Raw genomic sequence first — 23,853 nt, forward strand, 5'->3', positions numbered from 1 at the left:
GACCGCAGCTCCAGCAGTGAATAATGAGGAGCTCATCATGTTTGGGCAGTCTGACTCTGATCATCTCCCTGGGGAAAGGGGCCTCCAGGTGATGAGCACGAGGCTCTTACACGGTTGATTTTCTCCAGGAAAAGCAAATGCTGTGCAGCAGGTTGCTCTGCGCTGCTTTATCAGAGGATCTGAAGGCCCTTTGCAAACCTTTAATTAGTCTTTGATTTGCCTTGGCACCTCGGTGTCTGCTGCTCTGTGATGAGGTGGCAGGGCTGGTGAGCCTGCTTACCCCACAGCTCTGGAGTGGGGATGTGGCAGCAGGAGGTTGTGGCCGGAGGAGGTCAGAAAGGCAGGAGGTGACTGACAGCACTGAGTGACTTGCGTGGGTGCAGTGACCGGAGCGAGCTCTGCACATTTCATGCACAGTTGCTTTAAAGGGATGCTGATCGCTTTCAGCATGACCTGCTAATTATTAGAGCAGATGAAAGACTTTCCCCCCCACCCTCCCCTGTAAATCCTCCTCCCGCTGCATGTTCCCTTCTCCCTCCTCCTTTCCTATGGCTTTATCTAAGTTAATCAACACAATACAAACAGCCTGAAGAGCAGTATAGTTGTAACAGCTATTAACGGGGATGGAGACAGCGGGCATCTGGATCCTCTCAGGGTGGACTTGCCTGGTATAAGACATTGTTTTTAACAGCCAAAGAGCTGTAGAATCAGAACGGAAAAGGTTGAACCTTTCTTTTCAGATGTAGCCCATGATGTAGATGATATTTTGTAGCAATGAGGCTTTCCACATGTCTGATACATCCCTGGTAAAGATAAATATCTGTCTGTTCAGGTGCTCAAGTGGTAGGGCTGGGTTCTGCAAGGAGTGTCTTTCCATCCCAGTAACCTTTTAATGTCGATACAGGAGCCCTAAGCAGCAGCAGGCAGAACTTGGGAGCTTAATGTTGATTTGGTGCCATCGTAGTGTCTGTGGTTGGATCACGTTGGAAGCACTGATTTGCTTTCTCCCATATTCCAGGACTTTCATTCTCTAGGGTCATAGGATGGTTTTTCCAGCGTCTTTTGCTCCGTTTTAAATGATTATTTAAGAGCTGTGCTGATGTGAAAATGGAGACCGGCTCAGGTAGAGGTTGAAGTCATCTCATGTGTTTTTAGCTGTGGTGGTGCCTTGGAAGGAAGCTGAGCAAATGGACACCGTGTTTAAATACCGTGTCCTGAATTGCTTTCATTTGGTTCTTGTTTTGTGAGGCGTTGGCTGGGTTTTCTGTCCTCTCAGAAATCAGCAGCTTCTTATGAAATATGGAGCTGTTTAAAAACAGACAGCAGCTGCTCCATCCTTGCGTCAGCAGAAGGAAGGGGAATGGTAGACGCTTGTTTAGCTGTGATATTCCTCCCTTCATTGCCGTTGTCATATTGTGTTAACAGAAGGTCTGATCAAATGTACACTGGGAAAGTAAGACTTAATGTTTCTTTGTTCTCCTGAAACAGCGCTGGGAGGGAAGGGGGGAACGTTTGAATGAGACTTTTATTTATGTGGCTCCCAGAGCTTGGTGTTGCCTGTGTCGGTAGATGTGTTTTTCTGCTCTTTTTTTTCTTAGGCTATTCACAGCGTTCTTAGCTGGGAAAAGCCTTTATTTGTTGTTTGCAGAAAACCTCTGCTGTGTGATACAAAAGCCTCTTGGGGGGTAAATATTCAGTGGAGCACGCTCTGTTGGTACGGACTTCCTAACTTGTTCTAAATTCTGCTTTAAAATCTCAGTCAGATCATTGAAGAAAAAGAAACAGAAAAATGAGGAACGCGGTTGCACAAGAACTGGAAAGAACCCAAATAGTTTGCTTACTGTTACAATTGCGACACGACCGAAAACATTTGGTAAAGAAAAATTAATTGCCTGGTGTATTTGTGGTTTCCTGTTGAATCTCGATTTCTAGAGGAGGCTGAAGAAGCTGTGGATGTTTCCCCGGATTACTAGATAGCGCTGCACCTGGGGTGTGTGGTGAGGGACCTTTGGCAAAGTCTGCTGGGTTACTGTGAGTCGGTGTTTGTGGACTCTTCCATTTTGCACGTGGCTGATTTCTCCTTACAGAGGATGAGCAGAGGTAATGAAACTTACTATGGTCCAGTTCCACTTCCCTGAATGGAGTCTGGCTGGAGGACCATCCTGCTTGGACTTCAGTCAGTGTTTCTGAGCAGCTCCTTACGCCTGCATCGTTGTGTTAGTGACCTGGTGATGACTTCCTTCCAATCAAACATCACCTGGAGAGGGATGGTCATGGTTAACCACTGGATGTATCTACTCATGGACTTTAAAGCAGTGGGCAGGGCTGTTTTTTAGGGAAGGAAGGGGCTGAGCAGTCTGTCAGCAGAGAAAGGAGCTGGTGCTTGGCCTGGTTGCAGCATGGTGTGCTGGGCCCGCCTGGTCATACGGATGTTGGTGTCCAGCCTGGCACGTGGCTTCAGGTTGTGAGCTCTTTGGGCCTTCCCGTGGGAAGGGAAGCAGTATCCCTTGCATGGCTTCCATGTGGAAATTGTTCATCTCATTAATCACCAGGGCTGGTTGTCTAAAGCACAGTCAGAGCTTTGGGGGGAGTGTGGTTAACCGTGCAGGCTGGAGACGGGCATAAACTCATAAAGGAAAAATGTATGTAGGAGTTTATGGCTGCGTATGAGCACATTAAAGCTTTAATTGGAGATCATTCACTGAAATCAAAATGAGCCTCTGTGCAGCTACACGGCTTTCAAGGAGCTGGAAGCAGCTTATGTAAGAGATGTGAGCCCCACAACTGCAGGCACTGGGTGCTTGGGAACATGTACAGTTGCTTAATATCTGCTCCTTGTGGTACTGGAAAACTGAAGTGGTTTTTTTTTGAGTCAGTTTCAATAATGAGAAACGTATTTAAACACTCGTCCAATCCTCTGCCTTTCTGCAAGTTTCCCATCCAGTGTTCAGCATGTTTGCTCCTGGGACATTGGGAGTTACGTTTTCATCTTGACTCAACAGTGGAAACTGGCTTCATTTATCGCTTCCCAGTTTAGCTCCTGTATTAAAATTATAGCAAGGCTGGGGTTTATTTTTGTCTTGTGTACATTTACCTCCTGTGTATCCTTGTGTCTATTATTAGTCCTGCTCTGTTGCTAAATGGATTGGCCGGGCTCCTGGGGACAAAATATTGGAAGCATATGACTAGTCTGCAATAGCCCTCAGCCGTCCTGCTTTGGGGCTATTCGCGGTGACCAGGTTTAGCTGCCTTTGTCACGGCTTTCTTACTTTAAACACTGAGGATGAAGTGGGCAGAGTGAGTAGAGTGGAATGGCATGTGGGTGTGTGAGTGGAAGGAGGCAGAGGTAAACAGAAAGTAGTGGTGTGCTTGGAAGGGACCCGAATGGCGTGGCCAGAGGCGACCCTGTCCTTGATTCGGTGCTTTCTTTGTTGGTGGGATATTTCCATTTCAGAATGCAAATAAAGACATTCTTCTGAAAGAGGCTGTGGGCTCTGGGCTCACCATTTCCTGAATGAAGAAATCAGTCGGAATGTTTCGATGGATTTCAGCTTTGTTTCAAAACTCTTGTGACGACCACGTCTGCTGGCTGGGCCTGTGTCCTCCAATCCGTACCTGGCCTTAGGGCTTGCACAAGAGCCACGTTCGTACTTCCTCTGATCTCACTTGCCTCCTGTTTCCACATCCACCCTGAGCCCAGTGGGGGCGGTTGGTTTGTTTTTGTTTGTTTTCCTGGGATTGGATGTGTTTTGTAACTGGCTGCTGACCGTACAACCGTGTTCTTGCTTTGCTTGCAGGAACTGTTAGGTCATGTCTGTTCAAGTGGCCTCCTGCATCTTCTGCAGCTGTGTCCCAGCTCTTAGGAAGCACATAAGGGTCTGTAGTGGTATATGCCACTCAGGGGAGCAGTTCTTGGTGCCTTTTCAATGTTTTCTAAAATAGCTTGGGCAGTGCCTTTGGCAAGGGCACAACCCAGAGTTTGCTGAAACAATTGAGAAGAGTTAGTGTTGTAGGACAGCTTTGGATCGTGGTCTTGCTTTTGTTTTTTCTTTCCTTCTAATTCATTGCTCTAAAAAGGCATGAAGAAATGCTTCCCCTGCTCCCCTCTGCTTCTTCCTTCTCCTTTTAAGCTATCTCACTAATGTGGATTTTCTCCCTCTGTGTTGCTTTGCCATGTGCCAGCTCTGGGTGTGTGTACACTCGGTTCTGCTCTGCTGACGTGGGCTCATTATGTGCACGTTTTGCTGCAATCTCTAGATCCAACGAAAGGAAGGAGGCTGCCTGGGAACGCCAGCTCTCACATAGATGCTTAGATGAGTTGTCTTCCCATCCCCTCCCCTCTTTGTGTTCCCCATCCAGCATCTTTCAGTTCATACATACGTGCCATGTGCTTTCTTGTTTTGCCCGTGCAAGCAGCACTTCCTGACGTCAGGATGGGTTCCTGGAGACGCAGCTCGGCCCATGCCAAGCTTTCTCCTGCTAGCAGGGGCAGGTCTGCCAGGCTGGGTGTGCTCCGAAGGCTTTGGCTCATGGACTGAAGGCTGGCTAACCCTGCCCCACAGCTGTGGCCATGCCAGAGGGTTTGCTGTTGTGCCATAGAATGACTTGGCAGGTGGGGAGAGGTGATTGACCAGAGCCGCTTCCACTAATTGTCAGGCTTTTGTATTTGTTTTTGTGATTATTTTAATATATATTTTTTTTTGAACTTTAAAGCATGCATGACCGAACGGTTTAATTAGCTGTGAGAACTGCTTGAAATAACTTCCTGGGGCTTTCTGCCATCCTCGCTGCCTTTCCATGTTATCAGCACAGCAGTCGCCGTGGGGCGTCCTCTGCTTCCGAAACTGCTCTCTGCTTTGTTAAGCTTCGGGTCTTCTCCTCTTCCTCCTGCCACCCCAAGGTGTCTCTGGGGCTGTGGATCTGCTGACAGGGAGAATATCAGCAGCGTCATTAAAGCTGTTGGGGCTTCATGGAGAAGTGAAGCTTGACAGGGCCTGCCAGCACATGTTAGAAGCTGCCGACAGGTAGTGCTGCTGGAGACCAGAACTGGAATCTCCTGCTCCTGGTGCAGGGATGGGGACTCCAGGTGACTTTGCAGGGGCTGGTTCTTCTCCACGTCCTTATGCTGGGGTCGTTTGCTGTAGCTAAGTGTGTTTCCCAGAGTCTGGGTGCTGGGATTGCATGTGGCCATGGCCCCAAAAGGACCTGGGGAAACAGCGAACTACCTTGCTTTGATGGTGCTAATCATAGCAAGGTTCTGCCCTGTGGCTCCGTAGTGTTGTAAGCAATGATCAGAATTGGCTTCCTGATCTATTTTTCTTGTGCTCATGGTTATTTTCTGTGGTCAGAGCTGTTTGTTTCGTGTTTCTCCCTAGGCATGAATAGATGATATCTGGAGCTGGCCTCTGTGCTATGGGACCTGCTTTGTCCTGATGCATCCAACCCGCAGTTGGTGCATCCTGCTCTTGTAGAAGGTCTGGAAGCTGTACATGATGAGCACCTTCAATTAGTTTTATACTGTTAAAGGTAATGGATAATTATGGCAGTGGGTTCCTTTGGAGGGAATAATGCATCCTGTAAAAGGTGCTGTTGGTCGTTTTCCTTAAATCCTCAGATTTAGGGTTAGAGAGGAAAAAAATCATTAAGTGATGTCTTAAAGCTGAGTAAAGAAGCCAGTTCAGAACGCTTTAATGTCTTACAGATGCAGTGGGCTCGCAGGATTTTATTTTAAATTTAACAATGGGAGTTGGAGTGGCTCCAGTGCTGTAAAGAATAGCCTCTTTAATTAGGGTCTGAGCGCAGCGGCGTGCGCTGGGCTGCCATTTTGAAGTTGAAGCAGGGTTTGCAGTTTGTTGTTCCCCATTTTGGATCACACATCTGAGTGCCCTGGATCGATGCTGGGATGCTCCCTGCCCAGAACAGGAGGGCTGGGCTGTGGAAGGGCAGCAAGGTTTCAACTGAGTTATTCCTTATTAGCTCTGAGCTCACTTCTGTCCCTTTCCTGTGGCTCGTTGCAGCTGCAGGCACGTGCGTGGGATACGTCAGAGCCAGGAGGAAACATGGCTTTTGTTTTTCAGCCCAGCACACAGCACAGCACCGTTCCCCCACGTGTGGCTTCCCTGCACTCCGTGCATCCCGTTATTAGAGCAGTGACCGCTGCTGCTGGCCAATGTGGGGGGGTTTGCTGTGAGAACCAACTTCTTGCTCGGATTTGCCACATCCTGGTTTGTGCTGAGAAGTGGAGGAGAACTGCTCGACTTTTGGTTTTACTCCCTCGGATTGTTTCTGTGCAAACTATTTCTCTTTGGCAGAGGGAAATGCAGCTTTGTAGCAAGGAGTGACCCTGCCAGGCTAAGTACCGAGAAACCTTTGTGGTGTGAACTACTGTGACCAACCAGTTTATCCCCATCAAATAATCAATGCAACCAAAGCTCCAGGCAATATCATCACCTTGGCACATTGAAAAAACACCCATAACTGTGCTCTTCAGTTGAACAAGATGAAGAAAGCAGCGTTGCTTTCCATTTGCCTTCAGGTCTCTGGGTGCTGACAGCTCCCAAAGGCCGTGCACTCAACCTGGCTGCTCTCTCTCCAGCTCAGCAAACTTGAGTGCTTTATGCACAGCTCCAACGTTACCTGCTGAGCTGCAGGACAGCACGCAGCCCAGGCTCAGCCCGCGGCGCTGGCTGCAGATGCTGTGCTGTGCTGCAGTCCCTCCTGGCTGGGATTTCGGCGCGTGGTGAGAAGTCAACAAACCCATTAAATCGGAAACGTTGCCGATGTGTGAAAGCAGCGCTGTGGCTGGGGGGGGGGGGAAGAGCGGGGCTGGGGATTAGGGGGGTGGCCCCTTTGCACCGCCTGCACCGCGGGGAGGAGATGGTTAACGCGGGGCCGTCGGGCCGGGTTGGCCAGGAGATAGCTAATATTTGAGAGGGTTTCAGAGCGAAGCTATAAAAAGGCCTCGCAGTATTTCAGCTCCCCCATTGTCTGCTGGAAGCCAGCCAGCGTCACCATAGCTACGAGGAATTATTACTGGCTGCCAGAGCTGGAGGAAAAGCTCATACTTTTGGCTTCAAAACAGGAGGGGTGGACTTATGTAATCCACTGTGTTTATAGGCTGAGACTGGCAGGAGCATTGAGAAATAATTACAGGCTTTCCATTTCATTTCCAGCTCGGTTCTAAGGCTGTGTGGCCTCTCTTATTTATTTATTTTGCAGCCATGCCGCTGGCCGTGCAGGATGCGGGGAGGGCTGCGGGATGATGCTGGGTGAGTGTCCCGCACCGCGCTCCTGGCGTTGGCGTTCAGACTGAAATAGGCCACGGCAGGAAGAAGTTCCTTGGAGAAACTGGGACTTGGCCCTGCGACATGGCAGTGCTGCTGGGGCTGGAGCCTGGTGCTGGAGGGGGATGAGCTGCGTGTCCATGTGCTGCTTGTGGGGGTCCTGTCTGTCATTAGTGGGGTTTTGTATTGGGAGGGTGGTGGGAGAGGGGCAAAGTTTGTGTGTGTTTTCTTCCTTTCTTGCTTTCTCTGCTCTGAATGTATCGGTCTCATGCGTTGCTGTGCTGACTGGAGATGGATTTGTCAGCACAATCAAAGCAGTTTTGCTGATGTTTGGTGCTCCGGAGAGGTGAATTGTGAAGTTAGCCTGTAATTAATGTGGGTTTGTTCGTCCCTGGATCAGTCAGCAGACGACGCTGTAATTTGGGTTTGCCTGAAAAGCAGCTCATGGTGTGTTTTGACTTCGGTCAGGCCAGTGGGAGTTTGCAGCTGCTGTTTTTGTACTGGCTGTTGCATGAAGGCGGTGATTGCTGGTGAACTGCTTGCAGAACTCTCCCTGTGTGTGGGGGCACTGGGGAGGTGCTGCTGTCCTGCCCTGTCCTGTGGGGGTTGCAGGGCCCTGATGGAGAGCCGAGGCTTGCTGTGGGGTGGTGGGGCTGGGAGCTGTGGGCTGGGCTGTTCCTCGTGTCCTTCCTTCAGTACGTGAGAATAACATTCCAACTGTGTCTTGTTGAATCCCACTGGCGCTGGGTGTAAAGCTGAGCAGCCTGTTTGTGGAGGGGGGTGGAGAAGAATGCTTTGATGCGCCACAAACTTGCTGTAGCGGTTAAAAAGCGTATCAAAGCTGGAGTTTGCTGTGATTCTGACATCTTCCTTCACTGCATGGGGACCTGCTGCACAGTTACACTCTTGGCCCGTGTCTGCGGGGCTGGTGTTGCCATGGGGTGCAGTGTGACTGCGGGATGCCCCTGCAGGGCAGCACACAGTGCTGTGCTGTTTGGGTACAATCCCAGCCCTGTGCTCCTTTGCTTGGCCCCAGCCTGACACACACAGAAGACGTGGGACTGGTGTAGGTGTGTCTCATGTGCTCTGTGAAGATAAATGGTGTTTCACGTGTTTCCTGTGGCTGCTCTGCGTGTTCAGGATGGGCAGAAGCTCAGGGGCACAGGGCAGTGCTCCATGGAGGAGCAGGCACAGCTCATGTTGATGGAGATGCACAATGCTGGACCAACTTACTAATAACTTAATGATCCTTAATACTGTTTTAACTCCTACCACAGATGCCGTTGGACTCGATTGGAGTTAGATTTGTTACTGCAAGGTTTTTCTGTTGGCTTTTTTTTTCTTTCTTCTCTTCCTCCGGGCTTGGTGCCAGGATGAACTGTATGTTCTGTTCTTAACAGTTATGAGTAATGTATGCGTGAATCTGTAACATAAGTAATACGAGGATATAAAATGTGTGAGTGTGCAGGATTCATGTGTCCCATGTCTGCACACACACTGTGTGTGTTCAGCACGGCGAGGCACCACATGCCTGGAGATACACTCAGCATAGAGCTGGCCTGGGGTTGTGGCTGCAGGGTGTACAGCTCTGGGTGCTGCATTCCAGCCTGGTCCAATGGGATTTATTTATTTATTTATAGCCTGGTAAAAATGAGCTTTCTCTGGTTAATGATTATATATATACATAAATATATATATATATATATATTTTTTTTTTTAATGTGAAAAACGAGAAGGTGGCACATCGCCAGCTCCCCCGCCTTCCTCTTCCCAGCCCCGATGAGGTCATTGCCTCTTAAAGTTTGTGCCTTGCTTTGTGAGCCATGGCAGGAGGGGTGAGAAGGCAGCCGGCATCCCTGTGCTGTACCAGGAGCCCTGGGGCACAGCTGGGCTGTAAGCAGCACCTGAACCAGGGGCTCCATGGGCTGGGGGCTGCGTGGGGTGCAGCTCTGAGTGGGGAGGACTGGGACCGTGGGTGCAGGGCTCAGCACATCCTTATGCAGTCGGCACATTGTGGCATTCCTCAGCTGATCTTGCTCTTGTGTTGATGTACTTTTCTTGCGGAATTTCCTCAGCCCTGTTTCTGAAGCAGGAGCTGCTCAGTGGGGTGTGAGAGTTCATGACCCCATGGAGGATCTCTCTGGGACTTTTGTGTCCCCGGCCAAGCGGCTGCAGAGGAAAATTGTTTATTTTCCTGGACACCACACAGAGCTGCCTGCGAATTCCTGAGCTCTTGTTTTCTTCCCCACTGCCCCAAGTTCTTGGCTTGGTGTTTTCAGCACTGCAGCTCATGGGGACTCCCTGGCTGCAGGGTTGGGGACCTGCTGCTTGGTGCTGGGCTGTGTGTGCTGTATTTGGAATAGGGGTGTGGGTAAATTGGCAGAGGTCTGAAAGCACAATTTCACAGGTGCTGTATGAATGGCACCTCATTGGAGCGTACTTAACTGTATTGTGCCTTTGCTGTGGGTCTCACTTGGGCTGGTTTGCAATGGGGTGCACAACACGAGGATCCTGGGTGCACCTCTGGCTCTCACTGTCCTGCCCTGCTGCTGCTCTTATCGGTGCAATGGGCTGCATCACTTCTGTGTGATCCCACTGGTTCTGCTGCTGCCCAGAAATCAAAGCTCTGCTGTGTCAGAAAGAGGAATGGTGGGTGACAGCAGGTGTGCAGGTAGTTGAAAGAGTGAGAAGTAGATACTGGGAAAGTATCTGTGTGATGCCCATAGGAGCAAGCGAGTGTTGGTTTGCTCCTCCAGGTTCATTCCCTGGGGCTGGGTGGTCTTTGAGGTCTCTTCCAGCCCAAGCTATTCTATGACCAGGGAGGGCCCAGATTGTGGGCTCCATGTACTGGCAGTGTATAGCAGGGGTGCTGTGCTAAGTGCTGTGGGAGGTAGCATTGGGGTGTGGGGTAGGGAGGGTCCGTCACACTGCTGTGCTTCTGGGCATGGAAATTGTGCTGTTCCATCACAGCCCTTCTGTTCTCTGGAACCCATGTCAGCATCTCACTAACAGCAGCCGCTGCTGCACCCCAGCACCATCCCTGTGCAGTTACTCTTTGTCTCTGCGCCGCTGCAGACGTTGGTTTTTTTCCTGCCCGCACGACACAATAACTCCTTGTTAGCCTGTCCTGCTCTTTCCTCTTTCAAGGAAGGGAAGGAGCGGGGGAACCAGATCTGATAATTCCAGCGAGTAGAACTGTTCCCCTGAGCCCTTTATGAAGAAATAAAAGGCTCTCCTTCTCTCTGCTTCTCTTTGAGCGCGAGCACTTTACCCTCTTGGATTCCCTGCAGGCTCCTCACACTGCTAAAATTGAAACATCAAGATGTCTGAGGCAGCAGGAATTACCATCAGTGTTTTGACACCTGGAGGTACAGTTTCTATTAGCTTTCATATGAAAACAACAAGGCTTTTGCCAACGGAGTCCCCGTTAAATAATGCACGAAGACCCTGCTTCTGACAGCGGGTATTTTGCTTTCATTTTCTTGGTCTCTGGGGTAACAGCTTAATTTTTGTGACCACTCAGGACAAATACACACAGGCTCACAGAGAGCTGTAGGGTTGTGGGCATACATATGTGGAACTCCCAGGCACAGAGTCAATGATCCTGTTTGCTAATTAATGTGGAGAATGGAGGAAGGCGAATTAAGGTCGGTCTGTTGCTTTGGGGTTGTTTTGGAAGCAGAATTCTGTCTTCCTGAGATACCTGATGGTCATTTGGCTTTGCTTTGTGTGGGGCAGAGACGAGCTCTGGGTCACCAGGAGCAGAAAATGGGTGACTTGTCCTAGCACTGATGGTGCTCAGCATCTAACATATGCTCTGTGCCCGCTGCTATGGGAAGCGAAGGGAAACAGAAGGGCACAGCATGTGGATGTGGCTGTCAGTAGTTAGAATCAAAGTGCAGTTTTGACATTTCTAACCTAATAAGTGGTGCTGCGTGTGAGCGCCTGCTTATTTTCCTTTTCAGCGTGAGATGCTTTGACAGAGGAGTAAAGTCCCATTTTGACGTTTCTGTCATTTTTAACTAGAGAGAGATTACAGTAAATTGGATTAAGTGAAAATCTTCTTCAGATGTTTGTGGTTTGGGCTGATTTATGGATAGATGTCATTTGAACGTCATTCTGCATTTTTGAAGCATCTGCTTGATGGCTGCCCTAATGCAATGAGTCCCTGCGGCAGGGCTGGGTGTGGGGATTCTCCCCATCCAGTTTGCCAGTGATGTCATTGATGAAGGAGTTGGCTGCTGTCTGCTGGGGTGATGGGGATGAGATGCAGTCTTTGTACATGGGAAAGCAGGAGGCCTGCACTGTGAACTGCGTTATTTGCACGTATAGTTTTTGATTTCCAGCACAGTTTTGGGAAATACTTCTGATCCAACCACAAAACCATGAGGTTTGAGGCCGGGCGTAGAGGCTTGTGGATTTCACTTGTGGTGTCTGGAAGGTTATTTGCAAGTTTCGTGTTGGTTTAAAGCTTTGTACCTGTACTGTGAGCTCACAGGGTCGTGTTCTTCCTTCTTAACTCCTTGAGCCACTTCTGCTCTGTGCCAGGTAGAGAGGTGCTGGATTCCTTATGCTGTGGCCATGCCAGTTCTCAAGGTGCTGCTATGAGCTGGAGTAATGGGCTTTACCCATCCCTGCATGGCACCCAGCCTGCCCTCACACCTCCTGCTGGCACCGTGCTGGTTCTCTTTGCTTCTTGCACCTTGTGGTCCCCACGCCATAACTGATGGGGGGAGCACACAGGCATGTGTTGCCCTCGTGTTGAAAAGGTTTTGATTTGTGTGATTGTACTGGGAACACTGGGAACGTGAGGTCCGGTTCTTAAAAACACTCTGCGTTATTTCCCATGATACGATTATTTGCAGAAGATCACACTACTGTGGGAAGATAAAATTGTAATCCCTCTTAGTGGCTGATCTTATCCCCCCTGAGTGGCTGCGGTTGCATAAGGCACAGTGACCTGAGCTCCACTTCTTAGTGCTGTGGATGGGAGATGCTGTTCCCTCGTCCCTATGGGCTGCACGGTGCAATCCCTGCAGCTCTCCCAGGCCTGGGGGCTGCCCGCAGCCCCAGCTGCTCCCACAGATGGGCTCTTTTCCTCTGTGCCGTGGGTGAATCGGAGCTGTCTGTGATGGATCCTCACTGCGACAGGCTCTAAGTGGAAACTCCCGGGGGAAATTAGCCCGCAGCTTTTGGCTTTATTAAATATTCTCCAGTGCCATCCCAAAGGACTGCTTCTTAGTGCTCGGCGATGTTTCATCTGTATTTTTAACATCACCTGCTGGAAAAGTGACCGTGAATAGCCTATATCGATATTAAAGTCTACGTACAAGTGGTGGGCAGCTGGCAGACAGCGTGCTGTGTTCTGCAGGGCTGGGTGTCCTGCAGCAGAGGAAGGACCTGGCTGGAGGTGCTGCAGGTGATGGTACCTGGCTCAAGCAGTCCTGATTTGAAAGCACATCCAGTCAAAGCAGTGCAGGTCTGCACAAGGAGAAGTTAAAATTACTCTGATGAATGCTGAGGTTGGGAGCTGCTGCTGAGGGATGTTCAAGTGGGCAGAGAGCAAAAGCTGCCAAATGCAGCTGGTGGCCACCCCTGGGGCTGCCCGTCCTACCGGGATGCACTTGGGCTGCAGGACGCAGGGTGGGTTGGCTTGTTGGATGTGACAAAGGAATTAAAGGTTGATTTGCCTTTTCTGACTGCTCGAGTATTATTTTCTTGACTTTTTGCCTGCAGAGCATGTAAGTCCGGCCTCAGAGTTAAATGGTGGGAGATGCTGATTAATCGTGAGGGGGGGAAAGCAGCAAATTCCCCGTTGGGTAAGAGTTTACCAGTGGAGCTGTGACCTTGCTAAAACACGTTAACTCAATAAAAGCCTGAGTGTTTAAAGACAAGTGACTTCTTCCTACCTCGAGGGGCATAATTAAGCTATTCCACACCCCTGAAAGCAGAGATGTGGGAGGATGGAGGAGCTCCCATCCTGCACACTAAGTCACAGTGGGGTCGTGGCAGGACGTGCCCAATTAATGGCTCCCACTTCAGCCCTGGCTCTACCATGAACTTAACAAGCTGCTCCTTTCTCTGGGCCACCAGAGCTGGATCTCCTGGGTTTTGTGTGGAGGAATGAAAGCAGCAGATGTGTGCAGGAGCAAATGGTCGGGTCCGGTCTTTAACCAACATGACTTGTGGCCCAGTAATCACCCCGGGATGTGAGAAGGGCCCTGTGCAGGGCTCACAACTGGCCTGAGCTGTTGGGTTGGCACCAGGATGATGTGGGTGAGGGTTGTTCTGAGAGCCCCCATGGCTCTGTCAGTTACCAACTCATGGCACAGCCGCAGTACTGTACTCAGTTCTGAGTACCTTGCTTTACAGGTCATTTAATTTATTTGCAGGCTTTGTTTCAGTTCCCCGGGGTAATTTTGCTCCTTTGCACATCTTCTTATGGAGGCATTAAACAGTGCAGTTTGTCACAACAGTTCAGCTTTTATGCTGGCAGCCAGAGCTCTTCAAAGATACTCGAGTGAAGTCGAGGCTCCTGAATCATTAGAGGATCATGAAAGAAAAAGAATAATTTAGAACACGGAGATGTTTTGTCATCTTTGAAACTGGGAACGTGTGAAAGGAGAAAATGTTTAGCAGCGCGATCCCCCTCAAAGAACTCATCTTAGGGAAGCCAGAAAATGAATTTCCCCTCTTTATGCGGGATGTAAATAATCAAAAGTGTCACTCCTGAGCCGAGTAATTTGTTCAACAAAAGGATGTGGAGGAGATGACTCCTCAGCGCTCACAGCACCCCAGACATCAGAGGGCCCATCTTGGCAGCCATGGAAGCAACGTGTTTGAAACCCAAATGAGCAGCGTGTGCTGTGCCATAAATACAGAAGGTTCGCAGGTGCTCCGCGCTCCCCCCGCGCTGCAGCCTGTGCTCTGCGTGTTGGTTCAGCCACGGCTGTTAATGTGCTGTTTAGTGTACATGGGAGCATGGCTGAAGCAGTCATTGTTACCACACCATGCTGAGGAACTGCTTTTCTCCTCCTTCCCCCTCCCTTGATGTTGTGTGTGTGTGTCTATGGGGCTGTGGGCCTGCAGTGCAGTGTGAGCTCACCTTGCTGGGGGCAGCAGAGCTGTGTCCATCCCTGCTGTGCCGTGCTCCCAGTGTTCCACTATGCCTCCCTTCACCTTGCTGGCCACACTCAGCCCTCTCTGCCTTCCTCCCTCTCCTCCTCCATTCCCATTTCCCCTCTCCGTCCCAGTGCCCCACTGCTTGTGGTTGTGTGTTTTTATTCTTTATTATTATTTTTTATTTCCTCTTCGGGCATTTCCATTTGTCTTTGCGGATCATCTTCAACAAAGGCCTCACGTGGTCCGTTTGTTTTCTATTTCCAGCCTACATTTAAAAATAACTCCTTTGTTCCATGAATGGCCTGTGCCTGGATCCAGACCCCCCCCGTCCCTTTCCCTCTGGGTTTCTTTCTCCTCGCTGTTGGCTGTCAGGACCTTTCCTTGGACATCCCATCACAGCAGCTCACCCAGACCTGCCCTGCGGAGCTGTGAGCCCCGTGTAGCAGCTCCATTTGTGAGTGCTGGCACAGGTCACCTCAGGGCAGAGCTGAACACCATCCCAGGCCCAAAATAGCTTGGTATGATTTGGAACACAGTCCTGCTGTATGGCTCTTGGTGCTGGCAGGGGCAGAGTGGAGTCCCCTGGTGCTGGGGTTGGTTCTGGGGCTGCATGAAGCCACAGTGGGAACTGGCGGCTCCCAGCAAGGAAGACCTGTTGTGGTTGTACCCACACCTGCACAGGGAGGAGAGCTGGTTTGCTGTGAGCAGCCCTACCTGCAGCAGCTGCAAGGAGCCTGGAGCAGAGCAGTGCTGGGCCCTTGTGCTCATTGAGCTCTGCCAGCCAGCCCTGCAGTGTTATGGTTCTCCAAAGGCAGCACATCCCATGCAGGTAAAGGCTCTGAGCCTGGGGCCGGGCTAACCTCTCATCCACGCTGTGCAGCTCAGGGTGTGCCTGATCTTTCCTGTTGACCCTGTGCTGCTGTTTTAATTTAAAACCTCTGTACCCTGCTGCGATTGAATGCTACTGTGGATTCCTAGGCTGCAGACACTGATGTTGTTTGCTTTGTTATTCTGAATAGAGCCTTAAATATATGGCAGGCGGCCGGCTCGCCTATTGAAAGGACTTAACAGATACAGTACATACAAATATTTGTGTCTAATGTCAGCTGTCTTCCAAGAAAATTTCATGCACATATGGGTTAGACAAGCCCATTATCATTGCAGGGTGGTTTCTTAGGAACGTCCCTCAGATCGTTTTCATTACATCTTAATCCTTTTGGAGCAGGTCCTTGGGGTGTTCCTGGGCAGGGAAAGTGGAGGTGTTGGGTTATGGATCTGGGAGTCTCCTTGGGGGGAGGAAGCAGATGAGCTTGGAACCCCCCCTCGGTGCCCGCAGCCCTGTGTTGCTGTCCTGGGGCCAGGTTTGCCAGCAGCCTTTTGCTTTCTCCTGTTTCTAATCAGATTGTAAATCTCATACCTAGCGCTATAATGGCTGATGCAGGTCTGTGGATAAAACATTCCCCGATCAAGGCTCCAACCAGGGGGGAGAAATACTTTTCCGGTGAGACAACGTCTGTTCCTCATCAAAATCAGTTGAGAAAAGTAGTAACCAAACAGTCCAGATTTAAAGAGCCTGGCTGTGCTATTTCTGGTTTATTTCCTATTAATCTGTTCCTATTGTTTGCATTCCTCTTCTACAAACAATTAGTTAACAATGTGTCCCCAGGGCACGGAGCACTCCTGGAGTAGCTGCATGCCAAGGTCCTGGTGTGCCCTGTGCCCCACAGACACCGATGTGCCCATGGGATGAGCTTTGGTGGCACCTGCAGAGCTGCCCTGTTGCTGTGGCATGCTCCTTCAGCAGCAGCATTGAGACACCTCTGCATTTCTGCCCTCTGTAGCCCTGATGGATGTATTGGTGTATTTTCAAGCTTGGCCTCTCTGTAAGTGATCTCCTTGTGCTGCATGTCGCCGCTGGGGCCGTTGCTGTGTTTTGATTTGGTTTCTGGCTGTGTGGACATGGGCAAACCAACCAGGCGGCCCCGTGCCTGCCCAGCACAGATAGCGAGCGCTGCATCGCTGCGGGCTGGTCTGTGGTCATGCAGGGAAAGAAACTCTTCCTCTTTTTTTCCCTTTCCCACCCATTGCTGGTTTTTGCACACGCCAACTGCTGTTTCAGTTGAACTGTGCTGGCTTGTGCTCGCTGCTCTCCCTGTGGAGCAGAGCTGGGCAGCTTGCAGCCCCGCTGGCTCCCTGCAGCTCCCTCTGGGCCAAGGGGAGCTCTCCCACTGGTTTCCCAACTGTGCTGCAGCTGCAGAAGGAATTGCAACACATGATAAGCCGCCACGCATGTGGGCGACCAGTTTGTGAAAATACCCTCTGTGGTTCTGGATCTTAATCAGGAGGGCTGATTCAATATTGATGTGACACTGGAGGTGTGTGACACACTTCAGCCCCGAGTTATGGGCAGTGCGGTGCCTGGCTCCTGCTGGTGGTGGGGGCTGCCTCGTGTGGGTGCAGGAGTTGCTGGGGTTGGGAAGGAGAGCAGTGTGCTGTGTGTGCATGGAGGTGTGAGCAGCTGGGGGGACCTTGAGGTGTGGGGTGGGGTGAGCGTGCAGGAAGCAGGGCTGGTGGGGAACAGCGAGAGCGGTCAGGTTTTGGGGATCATCTGAGCCTCACTGCTGGTTGTCTTGTGGTTGACTGAGTTTTAATCTGCTCCTTTCCTCTTTGCTCGCAGTTGTTGCATGACGAGGAAAGCACGCTCACGATGAAGAGGAGCTCTCGGCTCTCCTAATCTTCTGTTGGTGATTTGGAAGCAGCCATCGCCACGTCTGCTCTTTCGACATGTCCGGATCTACTCAGCCCGTGACACAGAGCTGGCGTGCCACCGAGCCGCGCTACCCTCCTCACGCCATGTCCTACCCGGTACAGATCGCCCGGCCGCATGCGGTAAGACAGCAGCTGCCTTCCCCTGCTGCCCTTGGTGCTGGGCAGCAGTTCCTCTGTGCTGCTCTCAGATGTGGCTGTTACGCAGAAGTCAGAGTGTTTCCATGCCCATGATATGGGATTTCACCCTTCTTCTCCCATGCTCTGTGTGCCTGCTGGTAGTGCTGCGAGGCAAGGAGCAAATCTGATTTAATATAATTTTATTTTTTTCAACCTTTCGTCTTTCCTCACGTTTTTCCCCTCCCTTCTCTTTGATGTGTGCTCTTGTCTCCTGTAGCACCAGGCTGTGTGTTGAGATGAAGGCTGGCTGTGTTTTGCTGAATGCACTGGGTTAACTCACTCTGATCTTGCTTCTCCCTGTGCCTTGTCACTCACATCCCTGCTTGCTCATCCTGGGTGTTTGACTGCTTTAGGTTTAAGCTCTTAACAGGAAAAAAAAAGCCCTCTCCTTAGTGGAACAGCTTTAGTCAGCTCAGGCTGCTTAAATGAATCTTATTAGGTGCTGGAGTGTGGTATGCACTCTTCTTGGTGAGCTGCAGCACAGTGACCGCAGCGTGTACAGTGCATGTAATGGGAGTTAGCGAGGTGACCTTGTCTCAGGGTTACATCGCTGATGGTGAAGGCTATTGAACTGTGAAACTCCTGCCGCGATGAATTTAGGGTTTGACTTGAAAGCCTGAAAATGCAAGAAATGTCAACGAAGAGGTGAAATTTCCCTGTCTGCCTTCTTTGTTGGGCTTTAACAGAGCACCATGTAGAGCAGAGCCGGAGTTTGGAATGGCTTTGAAATGGGAACATACAGAGGGTGCAGGACAAGCTTTTGGCTGAGTTAACTGGCTCGTCTAGATTGCTTGGGGTCTGCATGGTTCTGCACAAAGAGGCTTTTCATCCAGGCTATGAGACAGGCTGACCTGGTTTGATCTAGGGGAGTTTTGCTTCCCCTGGTATGAGCGTGTTTATTTGGGCGGTGGGTGGAATGAGAACGTTTGTCTCAACAAGAAAATCCCTGTTCTGTTTTTATCAGAAATTGGAGCCGGAGATGTGACCAGGTGAGCAAGGTCTGCTGTTGTGCAAAGCTTTGACTCAAAAACAACCCGCCGAACCTCAGCGCTCAGGGTGCAGGGGGGTTTTAGAAGAGTGCAGGTGGTTTCTGGCTTTGGGGTGAAGTCCTCATCCCTTGCCAACCCACAGCTCTCCCTTCATGTCACGTCAGCAGAACGACCCGAATGGGGCAGTTGTTTGCAAGGCAGACGGAGCTCTGGGTTTCTCCAACCTGTCTTGCTCTCTGGCTTGAGTGAATACTGTTTTTATTCTGTCCTATTAATGTTGGAAGAAGTTACTGGCTTTTGCTTCTAGCAGCTATTTTTACAGCCATGTGTAATCTTCCGAAGTTACGCGATACCCTGTAGGTGTCTGGGTGCAGGAGAGCTTGAGGTTTTCATCTGGAAGGCCAAGTGAATCCTCTCGCCTATGGGTGGGTGCGTGCCAGCCCCATGCACACCGAGCACACCTTGCTGTGCTGGGGGCAGGCAGCCCTGTGCCATGTTGGGAGCTGGCCGGGCTGTGGCTTTGGGGATGGGGCTGCTCTCTGGTGGGGTTACTTGGGAGAGCTCCTTTGCTTTGAAGCCGCTGTGCAGCTTCACATTAAAAGTCAGTGGTATTTGCTTGCATGTGTTGGCCAGGTCGGTTTTGTCATGGGGTGTGTTTGCACAGTGAGAGCTTGTTTGGAAGAAAGCAAGAAAGGCCAAAACCAACCCAGTGCTGGCGTGCCTCGCATCTCATTAGGGCTCAGTTCTGGGTTGCTGCATTCCACGACATCCTTTCATGCGAGCTGGGAACTTGCTGGCCCTGGGCTCCTGCCCTGACTGCGGAAGCGGCCCGGTCACCTCCTGGGCACGTGGGGCTGAGCACAGCGGGGCTGAGAATGCCATGAGAACAGAAAGAAGTAATTGCAGTCCAGCTGTGACTGGAGCACCCAGGGAAATGCAGAGCAGCGGGAACACTGAGCTCCACAATGAGCCGTGACACTATTTTAGGCCTGGAGACACTTTATGAAAAGTGATTTAAAGGATTTCAGCTGTTGGATTTCACAGATGAAGCAAGCGGGTGTAGGCGCTGTGAAGGGGCGGGAGGCAGGGGAAGCAGCCTGGGTGTTTTTCTGCTCCCTGCACACCAAACCTGAGGGAATATCCAACAAAAAGGGTGAAAAAAGTGGCTCTTCCAATGAACCTGCAGAAATGTGCTTGGTGTGTGTATGGGTACCGGGTACCAGCAGCCACATCGAGGAGCTGCTGCTGAGCTGGGGGCTGCTGGAGGAGATCCAGCAGTGGCTGAGCTGCTTTGTGTGCTGGCTTGGCCCACAGGTACCAGCTCTGGGCAGGGCTGTGGGCCATGAGCTCAGTGTGTGCAGCTGGCAGCCTTCTGCTGGGTGGGCTGCTCCCATTGCCCTGGGGCCTCCTCCTGTTTCTCCTCCTCTTCCTCTCTGATTCGGTGCCAGCTGCTGCTCAGCAGGCAGACAAAGCGTGGTATCTTATAATGACCTGAGATTTAATTCCATCTTATTAAAAAATTACTTAAAAAACAACCTTGCCAAGTGTGCGTGCTTTCAAAGGGAAGAAGTTTAGATGGAAAGATTCTGTTCTGTTTAAGAAAAAATCACCAACCATGAACAGTGTTTATTTCTTAAGAGGATTACAGGGTTGTTGGCCAAGCTGCAGGTGAAGCGTGTTAGTTTTCCATATTAATTAGCTGTAGTATTGGGCAGTTCAGCTGATTCTATCATGTTCTGCTTGGAAACAGAAGAATTGTTTGAATGCTTTGTGACCTTTAGCTAAAGGTGAAAAAATGCATTGCTTACGCTGTTAACCTTCTAATGTGTCCGAAGTTCATGCTCTCTCAAAGCAAACCGTGGCATGAATGATATTCCTTTTCAGGCAACCTGCAGATATTCTCTGTAAACAGATCGATGTCCCCACGTAGCACAAGTCCCCTGTCCTCCTAGAGTCCCTCTGTGGTTGCAGTAGGGTGCCCCTGGTTCCTTGCTGGGTGCCTGGGCCCTTGCTGTGCTGTGTTAGCAGGAGCTGGCTGTCCCTGCGTTGGTTTATCACCACAAGGCAATGAGTGGCAGCACGATGGTGGGTAAGCACAGGGAGGGCATTGCATACACAAGGTTCCTCTGCTGCTATGGTGGGTTGGTTTGTGTTTTTCAGAATGCTTATTCACACTTTTATCTCCAGCAAACAAAATGCCATTCTGTGTCAGTGCTCCAGGAACTTGCAGAACGGAAAGGTTTATGGTGCCAAATGCTAAAATCCCCCAGGCTGCAAAGAGCTTCCTCCAACCATCTCCACAAAGTGAGAAGAAGCTGCCAGCTCCCAGCTGTGCTGCCGGGTAGGGGACATCACTGCCAGCTCTGCAGCCTCCAGCAGTCAGCCCAGGGAACGGCTTGATCACCTGCAGCCTACTTTGGAACGTACCCACTGCGATCAGTGCTTCCATGAGAACTCAGAATGGTTCCTCCTGAATTGACTTAAGATCTGCAGTGCGATATCGCATGAGATCGGTGCAGCTGAGCGGTGGTTTTGGGAAAATTGGCTTTGTGATTTAGGATCAGGAGCGATGCAAGTGAAGGAACAGAACACCTAATTCCCTGCCCCAGGGTTTCTCTCTCTGTGCCAGGACCGAGTTGCTGGCTTACAGTAGCTGCTGTGAGCAGGGCTCATTTTCCCTAGGATACAGCACTTACACAAAACAACTCTTTCTCTTCAAGTAGAATTTTATGGCAGTTTCCTAATCTACTTCTTGGACAGGATTTGATGGAGAGGAGACTTCTTTGCTTTTTGTTGATTTCAGAGTTGTAAATCCACGGAGGAAGAAAAAACTTGCTGCATATGTGGTTTGGCAAAGGTAGAGCTCCACTAATGCTGCTTTTGGAGGTGTCGATCAGTCTCCTGTGCTGCCAGCTTGACTCTGTGTTGCTCCACCAACCAACTGTTGTAGGACTGGGGGTTCTGCTGTTTGTCACTGATAGTCATTTACATGCAAAACTGTGAGCGGGTCAGGTTCTTTGACCTGAAGATTCTGTTGTGCAGTTGTAAGGAAGTGTAGCTGGGAGCTGAATGGGGGATGTGGGAAGGCAGCAGGGTGGTGATGTATGATGGGGGACTGCTGTGGAAGAGGCATGATGATGAGCAGAGTGACCTGATGCTTTTAACGTGCATCGTAGAATCATAGAATTGCTTGGGTTGGATGTTTGAGGTTTGGCACGTTGCTCACCCCACAGGCTCATGGCTGGGGGCAGCTGCAGGAAGCCCAGTGCCCAGCATTGGGTTGGGGGGGAAGGGCTCACTGCTGGCTCAGCGGTGCCTGGACGTGACTGGGGCAAAAGAAGGAGCCAAAAGTCTTGTGATGGAGAGAAATTCAAATGCAGCCCTGCAATGAATGCGCTGCTGTTCTGTGTGCGGCCCTGGCTGCAGGGACAGGCTGGATGCTGGCCTGGCACCGGGTGCTGGTCAGATGACTGGGAAGCCAGAGGAGCTGGGGGCTGCCCCCACCACGCCATCACTTCTTGTCCGTGAATGGCACATTCAGATGGGACAGCCACACATGGCTGACAGGCCTGGTTTGTGCAGAGAAGGCGTCAGGAAGGATGCATTGCTGTGCAGCTGCTACGGACACTGATGGTGCTGGCAGCAGCCACAGCCTCCGTGCAGGGATGGCAGCAGCGATCGATGCCTTCCAAGAAGAGGCCACGTGCACTGCGGTCACCTCCTGAAACAAAAGGCCAACTCAGCAGCGCCTGCGAGGTGGATGGCAGAGAGGCTGTGTCAGAACAATGAGGGCGTTTGTCTTCTCAGCACATGTTGCATCCCTGTAGGCAAGATAAAAATGCACGCATTCAGCCAGATTTTCATTGCCGACCTTATCTCCAACAGTACAGCTAATTGTGAAGCAGTCAGTGTTGGCTTTTAGTTTTTTTTGAGTCTGCGAAGATCTTGACCCAGGCTTTTGGGAAGGATGTGGGGCAGACAGCAGAGTGCCTGGGGACAGCCTGCTGTGAGCAGTGAGAGCGGGGATGCTCTGGAGGTTTGCTCTTGCTTCCTGGATGGGTGCTGCTCCTTTATGCTGGGGCTCTGTCCCCATGTCCCTCCCAAACCTCCTCTTACCTGAGTCAGCTGTAGGCAAATTTTTTCTCCAGGCAGTGGCTCAAAAGTGCATTTCTCGGTCTGATGAGCAACTGCTGCCAGTGCCAAGGAGTATCCAGGCACCAGAGAGCTTTTCCTTTTATTGCTAAAATAGGTCACAGTCATCGCTGGCAGACTGAGATTTAAAGCAACTTCTTTATTTTTTGCTAAGTTCAGGTGTGCAGAGCGGTAGGTGGAATAGAGGAGCAGCAGCTCACTTGTTTTACTGCAAGAGCAGCTCCTGGCTTTGTCTCCTGCAGGCTCCTCACCCTCAGGGCCCAATGGGAGCATATGGAGCAGGCGATGGTGTTATGGCTGCACTGCCTGGTCCTTGTGCTGCAGGCAGAGCCCAGCCTTGCAGCCACCCTCCATGCACTCAGCTCAGGCAGCTGCAAGTGGGGGAAGAACGAAGCGTGCTGGTGAGTGCACGCGTTCAAAACAGAAAGTGAGAGAGGCAGGCGGGCTGTGAGCTGTGCACAGACATTGGTTGGGTGTCTGGGTTATCCCCAGGTCATAGGGCACAGGGAGGATTTCGCGGGCGATGCTGCAGTAGGTAAGGCAGCACAGAGCTCTCACAGAGCTGCTTGCTTTCTTCATGAGCCTGTCTGCATTTCTGTGATGCTGAAAGCTTTCCTGCAGCATTGCGTTCGGTCTCCTGGCTTTAGGGAGGTTGATTATTGTATTTACATGAGCTCGATGGAGCCGGGTTATGCAGGGTGAAAGGATCTAGTGGGAAAAGGAGGGAGACGGTGCTGTGAGCGCTGCGGCACTGAGGGAGAACACAGCGAGTCCTTGAGGCTGAGCAGCAGGCAGGGGAGGTGCAGCACATTGCACTCCCCATTGGCAGCACAGGACGGCTTGCTGGGAGCCTGCCGGGGCACCTTCTCCATCTGCAGCATGAGGAAGTGTATTTTAATGAGGCCGCTTTTGGCTTGTTAGCGTTTTATTTATCTAAACGTTGGCCTTGTGCTGCACGGCTCTGTCGCGGTGATTTATGGCATTGTAGCACGCTGTGTCTGTCCGGTTCAGGTGATGCTGCTGTTCTTGCAGGCTCAGCCCAGCCAGCTGCTCTGTGTGCTGCGGGGCTGGGAGCTGTGCAGAGGGACCTGCTGCACTGAGCACTGAGCCTGCCCTGGGCTGCTTTCTGGCTGCAAGGGAGTGAATCCAACCATTCTGTAGAGACCAGAGGTTTGCAGCAGCCTCTTCTGATGTTGCGTGGGATGCTGAAGGCTCCAGCTGGATGCTGAGCTGCTGTGTAAGCTACACTGTGGGTTCAAACCCTGCTGCGAGGTGCTGTTGGTGATGGTTGCAGTGTTGTCCCCGTGCTCTGTGCCCCACAGCCCTGTGCCTGTCCGTGTCCTTGGGGCAAGGTGCTGCCC

General features: G+C 51.0%; 1 protein-coding gene across 32 annotated transcripts in view; it reads left to right on the forward strand.

The window, feature by feature from the left end:
- Positions 1–23,853, forward strand: part of NCOR2 (nuclear receptor corepressor 2) — a 153,000-nt gene that overhangs the window by 25,506 nt on the left and 103,641 nt on the right. For 24 of the 32 annotated variants that reach the window (XM_085555566.1, XM_085555580.1, XM_085555561.1 and 21 more), the window contains exon 2: positions 17,083–17,294. In XM_085555566.1, the coding sequence (XP_085411692.1) occupies positions 17,190–17,294 (105 nt within the window). In that variant the 5' untranslated portion in view covers positions 17,083–17,189. Of the gene's footprint in view, positions 1–6,982; positions 7,269–16,809; positions 16,914–17,082; positions 17,295–23,853 lie in introns of those variants that run through there. The other 8 variants (XM_015877795.3, XM_032447857.2, XM_085555569.1 and 5 more) reach the window with 2 other exon arrangements.

The sequence above is a fragment of the Coturnix japonica genome, chromosome 9 (assembly GCF_054131305.1).
Source record: "Coturnix japonica strain WE chromosome 9, WE-NBRP24, whole genome shotgun sequence".
Taxonomy (NCBI): Eukaryota; Metazoa; Chordata; class Aves; order Galliformes; family Phasianidae; genus Coturnix; species Coturnix japonica.